The 13325-nt window shown below is 29.5% G+C and overlaps 1 protein-coding gene across 8 annotated transcripts in view; it reads right to left on the reverse strand.

The window, feature by feature from the left end:
- Nucleotides 1–13325, reverse strand: part of LOC107443783 (plexin-A2) — a 285630-nt gene that overhangs the window by 73364 nt on the left and 198941 nt on the right. For all 8 annotated transcript variants that reach the window (XM_016057792.4, XM_016057758.4, XM_071188192.2 and 5 more), the window contains one exon: nucleotides 8251–8433. In XM_016057792.4, coding sequence (XP_015913278.1) covers nucleotides 8251–8433 — 183 coding nt within the window. The remainder of the gene's footprint in view (nucleotides 1–8250; nucleotides 8434–13325) is intronic.

The raw sequence follows: 13325 nt of genomic DNA on the forward strand, positions 1-13325 counted from the left end.
GAAGGAACAACCCACCGTTAGAAAAATTGTGCAAAAAAAGCCATATCTTGAAAATAGACTTTTAAACTCGTGTGTTTCGAAGCAGTTAGGAGAAGCAAAAAATAGTTCCAAGAATGATTTTGCTAGATCCAGCTTTCTTTTTTTCTCTTTGTCCAGTATTTTTCATCCAGAAGCATTTCAGAGCCAAGAGGACATTCTTTTTTTATGGAGGAAAAAAAAATGGCAGAAAGTTCTATAGACTGCAAATATTCAGTGTGTGAACGACTTGTCTTTCTTTCTACGCAAGAAGACCATATTTTTCATGGAAGGAAATGTCATCAGAAGTGAGATGAAAACGGTGGAATTGATGCTCGTAATGGAATTTTTTGAATTCTTAGCTTCAGAGGCTGATGAACTCCTGAGCGGAATTTTATTTTTAGTTTTAACAACTACTTATGTGTTTATTTATAGTTTCAACTACAAAATACTTTTTTTGTAATTCCTATTAATATAATTGAATTATGAATAATAGCATGTAATTTTAAAATTAGATAAGTATACAGGAAAATATAACTAATATATTTAAATTTCATTAATCCGTGCAATGATATTTCCATATCGTGATCTGTCGCGCCAACTACAATCGCCAAGGTGCCAAATAGATTTTAATTTTAAACTTGCAAATTTAAAAAAAGAAAAACAGATGTTGGCCCGGGGGTGGCTACGAGTTATACCTTTCGAGTTGGTCCCTTTCTCTGATGCTTTTTTTTTAGCTTCTCGCGGGCCACTGCCCGGAAGTATCCAATACTTGGCAATTATTCTGCCACAGATCACGATACGGAAATCTTCCCTGTTTTGTTACATTTTTAACTATAAAAAATCGATATTTATAAACATTAAGTTAATGAAAACATAAGTTTTTAGTCTTTACGTTTTGCTAGTTTTAATTTCTTAATGCACCATATAATAAGACAAATCATTCCTAAATGACAATATAGTTTCGATAAAGCTAAAAGAAAGTTTAATAACACTATTATTATACGGTTCCTATCACAAAAAATAAATAAATAATAATAATAAAGAAAAAAAAAACAGGTATTTAATGAGGACTTATTTTGCAGATATGGGACAATCCCATCTGCTTTAATGCATTAAAGTAATTATATTTGAATCTTAAGTAAAAATACAGTGTTTTTTTTAATGCTAAACTGGTAGTAGCAAAGAAATATATACAGACACTTTTTTCATGCGGGTGTTTTTCATAAATAGACCATTCTTTTTCGGGGGGTTGGGCTGGGCATTAATAGGCAAATGATTATCGTTTGCAAGGCTATAAAGAGGGGTAGGCAGGGCTCCGAAAGATTGAGGGTCGGTTGATATTCCTTATAAAATGGTGGTTTTATTGAAAAAGTGCGTGTAAATAGATATTTTGAAAATCAGAGTGTAAATTTTGAATTGGCTCGTGAGTAAGAATCAAGGTTGCCGTCGGGCTAACCATGGAAAGCTTTTGTGGTTCCATGTAACGCAAATGCTGTTTAGTCCTATCAAAAAGTCCTCCACGAAGGCTAGTTTGTACCTATTATTAATTCAACAGTTTTCTTATCTTCTAGATTGGGTTCTAAATTACAAGGATACTGAGTTGAACACTCATAGTTTCGTAAACTCAGAATTGGGTCGGCTACTTAACGGCGGTTATTAAAAAAAAAACGGAATGAGACTTTTTTTTGTTTTGAGGAAAAGTACCATAATAAATTTTAACCAGCGGTCCGTAAAACCTGTATCTGATTTGTATCATTTAACGGAATGAAAATTGTTTAATTAAATACTTTAAAAAAAATAAACACATTTTTCTAAGAAACAACAGTCCTTTCTTTGTATGTAGTGAATGGATTTAAAAAAAAAAATTGATTAAAAAAATTATTCTCCAAATTAAGCCGATTAAAAAAAATAGCTGCAAGCTTATAAAAAAAAAATGAAAGAATAAAAGCAAGCTATTGGGACAGAGAGGGCCATAAAAAGGGTAATCGAATAGAGAAGCAATTGATTTGAGTACAAAGTGACACAGACAATAGATTAGGGTTTTTCTTTGAAGTAAATAAAATGCCAGAAGTACCTATAAAAAAGATAAAAGTTGCAAAGATCTAACGTCCTCTTGAAATACTTAAACTACAACTCGGTCAGAAGGTTTTCTACACAGAACAGCTTCCTCACTTGAAAGCATTGGAAGCTTATTTTCTTGAAAATGGTACTTCTGAGTACCTCAACTTGAGGTTGGTTCTTCAAGAGGGCCAAGAAAGGAAGGATTGCCACTAGATAAGGAGCTACGTTGCTATTGAAAAATAAGGAATTTCTTCCAAGCAGCCATAAGGGTGGCTTCATTATGGCGCGACAGTTAGATTAGTGACATGTTTTGACCGGAAAACTTTAAGCCGTTAAGATTAACGCAAGCAACCTCAATTTTTGGAGAAACTGGAGAGGCTTTAAACATAGAAATTAACTCTTTTGTTTCGACATAAAGCTTATTGAGTGAGTTTTACTGTTCTTTTAATAAGCGTAATTGGAGTTAAGATTAGGCTCTTAAGGTTTTTTCCCCTCCAAAATCGGCTGTTGTAAATAACAATAAAAAAGCAATTAAAATGATTTTTTTTCTCCTTTTAATGAATAAATTATTTTTGATATGGTCGACAAATTTGAGTTTAAATCTGCTTATGAAAGAAGAGAACGGCAAGACGACTAAAATTAAATTCTGATGTTAATACATGATTTTTTTAAAGGATATTACATTAACGATAAGGAAAGTCCAGTCATTTTTAAAAATACTGTAGAGCTTGCCTCCCAATGAGGTGATACAGGTTCGTATCTCTGCGACGGCTGGTAGAAACGTATTATGCTCCCGGCCACAGAGCAGGCATAAAATATATCCTCAGTGGTTGACGGATCATGCTTTATAATTCCGTTTCCCACGGACTAACCATGGGAGGGTTTCCTCTCCATGTAAAGCAAAGCGTGTTATTTCGATCAAAAAATCCTTCACGAAGACTAGTTTGTCCCAATGGAATCCTGGAGTTCACTTGTCTTCTGGATTGGGTTCAAAATTACGAGGCTGCGGAGTTAAACATTGATAGCCATAAACTCAGAATTTGGTCGGCTGTTCAACACCGGTTATAAAAAATATTATTATTATTAATAATAATAAATAAATAGATGACTGTAATATAATAAAAGTATTGCTTGTTGGCACATTGAAAAGATCGTCGATTTGTCCGTTTTAATAAGCCAAGTTCGTAGCCTTAAAAATAATAATGAATAAATAAAAGAATAAATATGATTAGCATTATTATTTGTTTGCATGTCGAAAAACTGACGCCACCAGTGAAAAAATTAAACCGAAAACAGATTAAAAATCTTGATTTTACTTCTGCCTTTGCTGGGGAAAAAAAAACTGCTGGAAAAGATTTTAGAAGAAAATTTGAATGCTTACAGTGTATTTTTTTTCCTCATTTTTAAATTAAATGGATAATCCAGGCTGCTCTCGATTCAATTCATTCAGTGAAAATAATTATTAACTTCATCTTTTTTAATGGGATTTAACACGAATTAATTTTAGATTTAAAGTCTAGACAGATCTATTATTCACTGAGTAAAATGTCTACCTTGGTGTAAAAATCTTCATCTTTGGGGTACTGATAACATTTTGGATTGATAAAAGCCATTGCAAGGTACAAATCATTCATCCTTTAATACGCAGAAATTTTTTTTTTACAATGAACATAACTAAATTTCTACAAATAATATAATTAATGACCTAAGGAATCCAAATTGTAATTTTTATTTATTTTTTCTTTTAGAAAAACCATAGTAAGATTTGGTACTAAACACGACGCATAAAGGACCTAATATAATTAAAGTGATCGGAGCTATAATAAAGTAAGCCCAGAATCACAAATCGTTGACGAGTCAAATGAAATTTGGAAAGTCAGTAGATTTAACACTTGTTTCCTCACACTTTTTACACTGATTTTATATTCTAGGTCGGTTCTTGCTCTAATTGAAGCATCCAGCTATATTATTCGCTGTCGAAAATGCAATAAAATAAAAATTAATAATAAATTACTTTGTTATTGGACTGAACTTTTCAATTAGAAGAAAACAAAGTGAATAATTATGCTAATTATTTTTGAACAATATTTCCAATGTTCGAAATTAAGTAAAACGTGGTTAAAAACTTTTTAATTTTTCTGAAGCTGCATGAGATAAATTGAAGAATTTTATAAGAAATTAATTTTTTTTTAATTATTGGAAGGTATTTAATGATTTGCAGCAGTAAAAATATAATTAAAAATGTTCATTTTATTAATGCAAATTTATTTGACACGATTGATATTAAGAAATTAAAAAACGATCGAATTTTAATTATTTTTCAACATTTTTCTTACCAAAAATATTTTAATTACAAGCTGCTTTCTTCCATTTAAAGCTTATTTTTATCAATATGAGCTTTAAGAATGTGTTTTTGCCAGGAAAGAATTTAATTAATGATCATGAATTGATCGATGTTCCAGAAATAAATTAATATATCAATCATTTCAGTATTAATTAATTGTGTTATGATCTTAATATTCTTCAATAAATATTTTGGATTATAAATAAAGTCTTTGTAAAGCGTTTAATTTAATTTCACTATTGGATACATGAAGAAATTTTGCGATTTCGTAAATAAGTTTAAGGCTTTTAATGAATATAAATGTAATATAATTACAAACAAAATATTGCAACTAAATCAATGCTAAGTTCTTATCATTTCTTAAATTTAAATCAAGATGCAGAATGATTATACACAATCTTGATTAAATCTACGTGGTTTTAATAACAATGGTTTCTGCGTAATTTGCATGCAAACATTTTAAAAATTGAATATCTATACTCAAGGGCCCGGAGCTGGAGCTATGTTTGCTTTGAAGTGGAGATCTAAATTATCTCATGCTTCAGGGTGCCAACAATTTCATTGTATCCTACAGACTTTCAAGAGACCTGCCTTATTATTACGGCATCGCCGATCAGCCAAGCTGCTAGAGAAAGACTATTCTCGGCATTAAAATACATTTATAATAATTTAAGATCAAATATTAAAGAGTTATTTATTAGATTCAATTCCTTTCGTAAGAATGAACAAACAACTCAATTATGAATTAAATTACAAGCGTGAAATGATGATTGTGTTATTATTATTTTTTTTTCATGCTTCTTTTCATACTAAAAATTTCAAGTTAAAATTTGAAACTCAAAAGTGTGCATAAATATATATTAAATAGTAGATTCAATTCCTTTCGTAAGAATGACCAAATAACTCAGTTATGAATTAAATTATAAGTGTGAAATGATGATTATGTTATTATTTTTTTTCATGCTTCTTATCATAATAAAAATTTCAAATTAAAATTTGAAACTCAAAAGTGTGCATAAATATATATACTAAAATTGCAGAAGCCGAAGCTTGGCTTATTATCCGGTACCGGAGCTGGAGCATCGATAACTTTTCGGCTTTTGGTCTCTATTCTTACTAGTCGATGAATGCGACAATAACACTGTAAATCATTGATTCATAAAAGTAATACCTGAACCAAAACTGTTACGGTAAAATTGAAAAGTGTTGGTTATTGGTGCTCATGGATAATCATGCAATGGTCAACTTTCAATAATTGTTTAATGATCGTGTTTAGACTAGATTAGAAGCGAAAGTTATTAGACGTGTTAGATTAGACGCGATAGTTATTAGACGTGTAAGATTAGACGCGATTCACCATTATTTAAATAATATTAATACAAAATTAGTTTAGGATCACATGGTTAAATGTTGGAGTTTTGGAACAGTGATGTAGTTACATTAACTGGTTTTGTAACAATTTGGCGTTGTTTTGAATGAGTTTTATATTTCCGAAGCCGTTTAGATTAATTTTACTTTATATTAAGTTATAGTTCCAAGTAACATAAGTTGTTTTATCAGTGAAGCAGACTTAAATAAATATAACTGTTCCCTACTTATAGAACTAATATTAATGATTTGAAACAAGTTATTATTCCTTTTTTTTGGGGGGGGGGGTGCTTGTTTTGGTGAAGCGATGGTAAATGCCAAAATGTTTATTTGAGAGAAGTTTGAAATAAATTTATGATAATTTGGACGAATTTGAGCAAAAACGCCCGATTTGGAAGAAGGTTGATGGTGGATTCCAACAACAAGAACTAAATTTTATACTTAAAAAAAAAAATCGGGCTAGTTTCTTTTTCTTGACTGGAATTTTAAGAAGACGCATATATCAAAAATTATTTGAAAATCGCATAATGCGCAATGACCAAAATTTCATCCTGTCTTATTCATCGAAACCATTAGGAAGGGATTTTGAATCTAATCATGGGGGTTGAATAACGGAAATCAATTGTCATCGAGGGAGGACCGTATCTCCAATCAGGAAGTATATTAAATTCGTCTCACTCAAATACTAGGAGTAAAAGGAATAAGAAATGCGGGGGTGGAGGAAAATGTCGTCTTCCCTAACTCTTCCGGCTAAAGCACCTTTTCGGGACACTGAGTTGCAGAGTCCGCAAGTTGCTAGCTGATTCAGCTGCCAACTTAGACGTCGCATTAGTCTTCGATTCCTCTAGGACTTCTCCGCTTTTTTTTTTTTTTTCATTTGTACCCTCCTTCCAAAGTTCTTTTCCTGACATTTTATTCCTGCTCTCGGGAGTCCGAACATGCGCCTCACGTCTGTCAATGTTTCGTCTTTTTCTGTTTTTTTTTTTCTTTCTTTTTTTTCTTCTTTTTTTTAAAAATTATATATATATATATATCTACTTATTCCAGAGAACATTTAATCTGTGGTCTTAAAAAAAAAAAAAAAAAAGGGAGAACTATTTAGTAGCAGCTGAGAGGCAATTTATGGTCGATTATGTGATAGAATACAGGGAAAGATCCGTGATTTCTACATTTCTTTAAATACTAAATAAATAAATACACGAATCTCTTATTTTATATAATAGTAAACGTTTTAACTTTAAAAGAAAATATTAAATCGCTAATATTAAAAAGAAAAAAAAAGAAAACTACTTCATAATAGACTATTTTATTCCGATGTACTGAGTACTAAATATGTGGTTATTCCCACATAAAATCTAAATAACAGCAATTATGAAAAATTAGTTTAATAACTGCAATAGGTTACTTTGGGAATGCATGAAGAATGAAAGAAATATTGATTTCAGTTATTGCATTTGCTGTTCAACAATTAGCATAAATTAATAAATTATAACTGATTAACTAAAATAAAATAAACAGAGAGAGAATAAGAGTTTTTTAAAAAAAGTCAACAAAACTTATCAGTATTTTTCAATTTAGTTTTATATCCCATTATAAAAAAATATGTATGTGAGTGTTAATACGATGATAAAACTTTGCATTTAAAACTAAATTTCTTTAAAAAAATGAAGAAACAAAATTACAAAACGAATCATAAACAGACATTATTGATTTTCTCAATTCATTCTTAAGAGAATAACTCATTCTTTTCTTTAATAAACAGCGTGTATAACTTTATGATTCAATATATGTTTTCTCAAAATGGCAATACAACCTATAACATCCTAGACAAACCTAGAGGGTAAATGGACAATGTTAAAAGTTCTTTTCTTTTCTCCCTTTTTTGATTTTGGAAAGGAAAAAAAAAGAACAAAAAACAAAAGAAAATACCGCTTTTTCTTTCTATTTACAACACTGAGAAATCACAGCCCGGGAGAGGGGAAAAACTAAGGAAAATAAATGCCAGGGGCCAAAATGACGGAGGGAAGGGAGTTTTAGAGGGAAAAAAAATCCCCCTTTTCTGCACAATCTGCAGCAGACAGGCGGTGCTACAGAACGAGCCTGGGCCTAGAAGAAAAGAAAATTGATGGAAGTGTGTTGATAAGTCAGGTGACATCGACACTCGTTGAACAGGTGACAGAACTAATTAACTACCCAAGCTAAGGACCATGCTAGCCCTGAGTCATGATTCCCCCTTGATACACGTATAGAATACAACCTCGGATATATCCAATTCAAAAAAGTAAGGGAAAAAAATGGGGATACATAAATGTGGATTAAGTAGATAATAAATGAAGGTAGTGTCCCATAAAAAGGGATGGCATATCGCCAATCTCAGAAGGAAAAGGAATAAAATTCTAACTTGAGTGGTGTTTTTGGCGACGTGAAAAGAAGAAGAAAGTAAAGACAAAAGCACTTACTTTTTTCAAGTGTCCAGTGGCCGTGCCCATAAAGGCTACCGTGTAATCGTGGGTGGAAGTGGCAGCTACTGAAGTTAGCAGGAGTCCAGAATACGTAAGCACAGGAGTGGCCTCAATGGGCATGCTACCTCCCAGAGGAGTGTTCACATCCATTCCACAGAAATCATCATTTATTTGCACTTGCTGAAAAAGAATTATTTTAAATTGATTACATAATAACAATAAAGTTGAAAATTCAATGTAGTTAAATACAAGTTAAGTTACTGCTTTTTGTGAAGTTTTATGACGCAAATAAAAATACTGAATGTAAATCTTGAAAATCACATAAAATAATGAATTATTATTTCCGTTTAATTTTTTCCCTGAGAAAGTAGCGTTAATTAAGTTAATAATTCAATCTAATTTATGTGTTTTGGTTAATGTTATATTGTATGAGTTATGTGTAAGTTTGAGGCAATATAATGACAAGCCCCATTTTCAATGGGTTCAGGATAATGTCTCTCGATTTCCCATGTAAGCAACAGTGTGTTCCTATGAGTTGTAGCGTTATTTAGAGCATTTTTTGCAAACTTTAAACGTATTTATCGGGAAAAAAATTCAAAGGAAAATTTTGATGTAAAAATGGCACCTCCAAAAAAGTTTATTACGTTATTTTATTATTCATACTTACAACTGAGCTTTTTTCAAATTTTTTTTTTTTTTGATTTTTATTCTGTTAATATTGTGCTAACACAAATTAACCATGTAATAAAACACAAATTTAACTATATAACATATTTGGTAAGAGTTTTGGGGAAAATGTCTTTTTTTCCCCCCTGAAAATTATTTGAAATATTAAAATAATTTATAAGAAAAGAAATATTAATGTAAGAAAGAATGAATTAAAATAATTGTACGACATTGTAAGAGTTTATAATTCCTACAAATTTTATTTTAACATGGTTTATTTTTATTATTTTAATCTAGAATTAAAATTTTGTAAGTTTAAATTTTAGATTATTGAATTATTAAGAAGTCTGTCTGAGACATGGTGAAGGGATTATTTGTGTAATAAAAAGATCATTTAAAAGAAAAAAGAATTCACTGAGTTAAGATCCTCAAAATTAATTTAGGTTGAACTTTCTACAAAATGTATTTGTTTATAAAAAGAAACAAATAAAATTATAATTACGGCCCTATAAGCAGTAGCAATTAAATTCTTAAAAGTGCATCAATACCTGTGCTGTGGGGCTGGTTTATTTAAAACGACTCAAATTAAGTAACAATAGATTTTAGCAATATTTTTATTCAACTTATAGAAAGCAGTTTCCAAACTTTTTATGATTAATAAAAATAGCAAGTATATACCACCCAAAAGTGAATGTTTGAAGAATATTTTTCGAAATAAAATTTTAACAATATTTTTAGTCAAAATTCAGTTTATTTAAAAAGTTGTATATAATTTAATGAAATTGCTATACCGGTAAATAGCTTTTCCTCTTTGAATGTGGTTTTCCCTGTTGCACATAGATGTCAGCACTAGTTAACTTATGCTTTCCACGCAATTAGAGAGTATATGTTTTTATGGGTAAATATTCGTTCGTAAAATATTTTAACGAAGTTATAAACAGTTATTTCTCGATGAGAAAAACAGAAAATTTTGAATACCAAAACATATTTAATATCTAGAAACTTGTAAATTTAAAAATTTAATAAAATGAAGCATTTTTGATAACTTTTTAATTATCAAAAATGCTTCATTTTATTAAATTTGCAAACGCTATGTCCACTACTGTGCGAATTGATCAAAATTAAATATTTTAATTATATCCGGAACGCACGTTATATTTAGCTAACGTTTAACTTAGGTATATGCACTCAGACAATTTTAGTCCCCTATACGTTTAAAAACTGGTTCAAATGAATTTTTTTCATAGTAGAAGAAATTAATTTAAATGTAATTGTATTAAAAAGGTATCGTTTAAAATAAATAAAATAGTTTAAACTTGCAAATTCGAAATTTTGAAAATCCTTAAAATAAATTCTAGATTTAAGCTCTGAATTTTATTCTAAAAAATAATGCACCTGTAACAAATCAATGTAGCTCTAGCCACTGTATTTCACAACAAAATCAGAAATTCAAATTTATAATTATATGCGGAAGCTGCAGTAGAACTCACTAATAAAAGAAGGAGCTATAAACAAGAATAACTTTAAATCTCAAACTATTGCATAATAAATTGCTAATTGACAACTTGACGAATAACTCAGTGCTGAATAAAGATATTTAAATTTAATATCATACCATTAGTTTCAAAGTAATAAAAATATACGCTAAGTTGATGTGGCAGAAATAAACACCTTTAAACTATTTCTCCGAACACTAATATTTTCAATGGGAAATATTTAAATCAGCTTCTAAATTACACGTACTAAAAAATTATTGTTGAAAAAAAATATTATTATTTTTTTTTTAACCTAGCATTATCGATTTATGTGTATTTTTTTTAAATGTGAAAAAGAACGATTATGAATTATTTTACAAATGGCATATTTTTAATATCGCTTGCTAAGTTTTCCATGCTTTAAATTTTACTCCTGCTGTGTTGTCGAATAAAAATATAAACAATATGGTTAACAACAATGTGGAAACAATAAAAAATTGAATAAAAAAATACACAATTTAAAAAAAAAAAAAAAAAAAAAAAAAAAAAATTAATGAATTACGATCAAAATCAGCTTTTTTACCATCCTTTTTTAAGTTCTTAACTTTCCCCATGTTGTTGAATAAAAATATCAATTTATTATAAATTGATGTTTTATAATTATTTGTAGATTGTAGCTGTCAACTAAGAAGTACTATTTATTTTAGAAATTTTTGTAAATTGACGGAACTGAAATTTATCATGAACACGAGTTACAAATATGAGCAAAAAATATTATTTCTGACTTCCCTATGTATTATTTTTAGTTCCGCACAATAAGCCAACCATAATCTGCTTACATTCAATTAAACTAAACCAAACATATAATATTTTTCTGCAAACTTTCTTTCCAAAACTTTTCCCAAAATTTATATCTTGTCATTTGTCTTGCAAAAAGAATAGTCCAAAAAATCCCTACAGCTTCCCTAGCGATGTTGGAAAAAGCTGTATTTTGGACCCTGAAAAGTCCCCACCTCTTTTAAAGATTCATAATACTTTTTTCGAAGCACACGTCGTCAAACATTCATGAAATTCGCAAGAACCTTCAATTATGCATCAGCATAACAGCAAGAGGACAACCACAAAGGCTGCTCTGGAAACTGTAAGGAAAAAGGGAAAAAAAGGGAAAATAAAGATTGAGAGTTCACGAAGAACACCATTCTCAAACTTAAATGAAATGGATCGCCTTTGATGGTTGACTCGGCAGCATATTTCCGATGAATCTGTCTTTTTCTCTACTATATGCTAGATTTTTGTTGTTTTCTCTCTGGTATGTCTCGCCCTGATGCTTAACATTTTTATAGATTTTCCCCTCTTTCTAGAAATGAAAAAGAAAACCGCAACTTCCCTAGTTTTCCCTAGATAGTTGCATGAAGACAAAAACAAAAGTGATACTAAATTGAAAGATGAAACGAAGGAAAACGTGAGAGTTATGTGTGATTCCTTTTTTCCCCTTTTCCCCTCAACGATATGATAAAAAAAAAAAAAAATCTGTAAGTCTTAGTAATTTTTATTAAAATTTTGAGATTATTTGGTAATGAAATATTTTGTAAATCTTTTTTAAAATAAAAAGCCATGTACAATAATTAGTTATGATTTATGTTTTTCGGAGATCTGGGCAAAGATTAAGCTGTCGATGGCAAAAAAGATAATTATTTAAAACTAAATTTATAATTAACATTATTATAAACTATCATATAATATTAAATTTACAATTAACATTTTATTATAAACTATTATATAATATTAAATTTATAATTAACATTATTATAAATTATTATATAATATTAAATTTATAATTAACATTATTATATTATTAATACACTAAATAAATAAAAATAAATGTAAAATTTTCATTTTTGATTAAATAATTATTTTAAGAATTTTCCGTTTGAAAATCGTTTTTCTACATTTTCCTCAAAAATATTTTAGAAAAGTTTGCTGATGAAATACAAAAATTATAATATGTGTTGGCAAAAAAATATTTTCTCGTTGCCTTTTTAAGGTATTGTCTTTAAATTGTAATAGTTTAAGTGTTTTGGAGTCTGGTCCTATTTTCCTCGTCACCATAATTAATCTACGGAAAAATATACGAGCGACAATTATCTATTAATTAAGTAACTAATTAATATTTTGAATTTTTAAAAATTTTATTCTTTGAAATGTTGGCTACTGAATTCAAATTTGTCAAAGAATTAAACATTTTCAAAAATCATTCAAAACCTTTAGAAAAAGCTCTAAGTAATATTTCCATAAATTATATTTCAGAAACTGAAAAATAAAAGGAAATATTTTTCCAAAATATTAATTACTGACTTGAATGGGTAATTGTTATTCGGAGATCCTTTTATTTATTTATTTAATTTTTTTTTTGTTGACTGCATGCACTAAACTTTTCGTTCTCCTCCTAAGAAAATGTCGAAAGTGTTGCTCATTCGGCACCCTATGACAAAGTCATGGAGGCGAGCAACAATACTCACGCCCTTGGCCATGCTCACGCCATACTGTCACAGATACTCGTTCATAGGGTGGGCCATATTCACACAAAAGTGGATAACATACTGAGAGAACATTCATGTCCTGAGCCAGATTTGAAACCGCAACCATTGGCTTCGCAATCAGACACGGTGGCTCACCTGGCTGGCTATTCAGAGATACTAGATAGTTTTACAGTTTGTTATACATATATTATAGTGTAATGCAATATTATTGCTATACTAGAGAGTGGGCAATTATTATACATATTTCTACATAGGTAAACATAGAAATGAAGAAAGTAGAACTCCAGGGCACATTTAATATACTATAACGTTATATTAGAGGTTACATTTATATTTTTGAGCCAGATTAGGTTGAAATATTACTAAAACCCATATTTGTTTTAAAAACAAT

Source organism: Parasteatoda tepidariorum, chromosome 12 (assembly GCF_982258835.1).
Source record: "Parasteatoda tepidariorum strain Cologne lab strain chromosome 12, Ptep-v5.0, whole genome shotgun sequence".
NCBI lineage: Eukaryota > Metazoa > Arthropoda > Arachnida > Araneae > Theridiidae > Parasteatoda > Parasteatoda tepidariorum.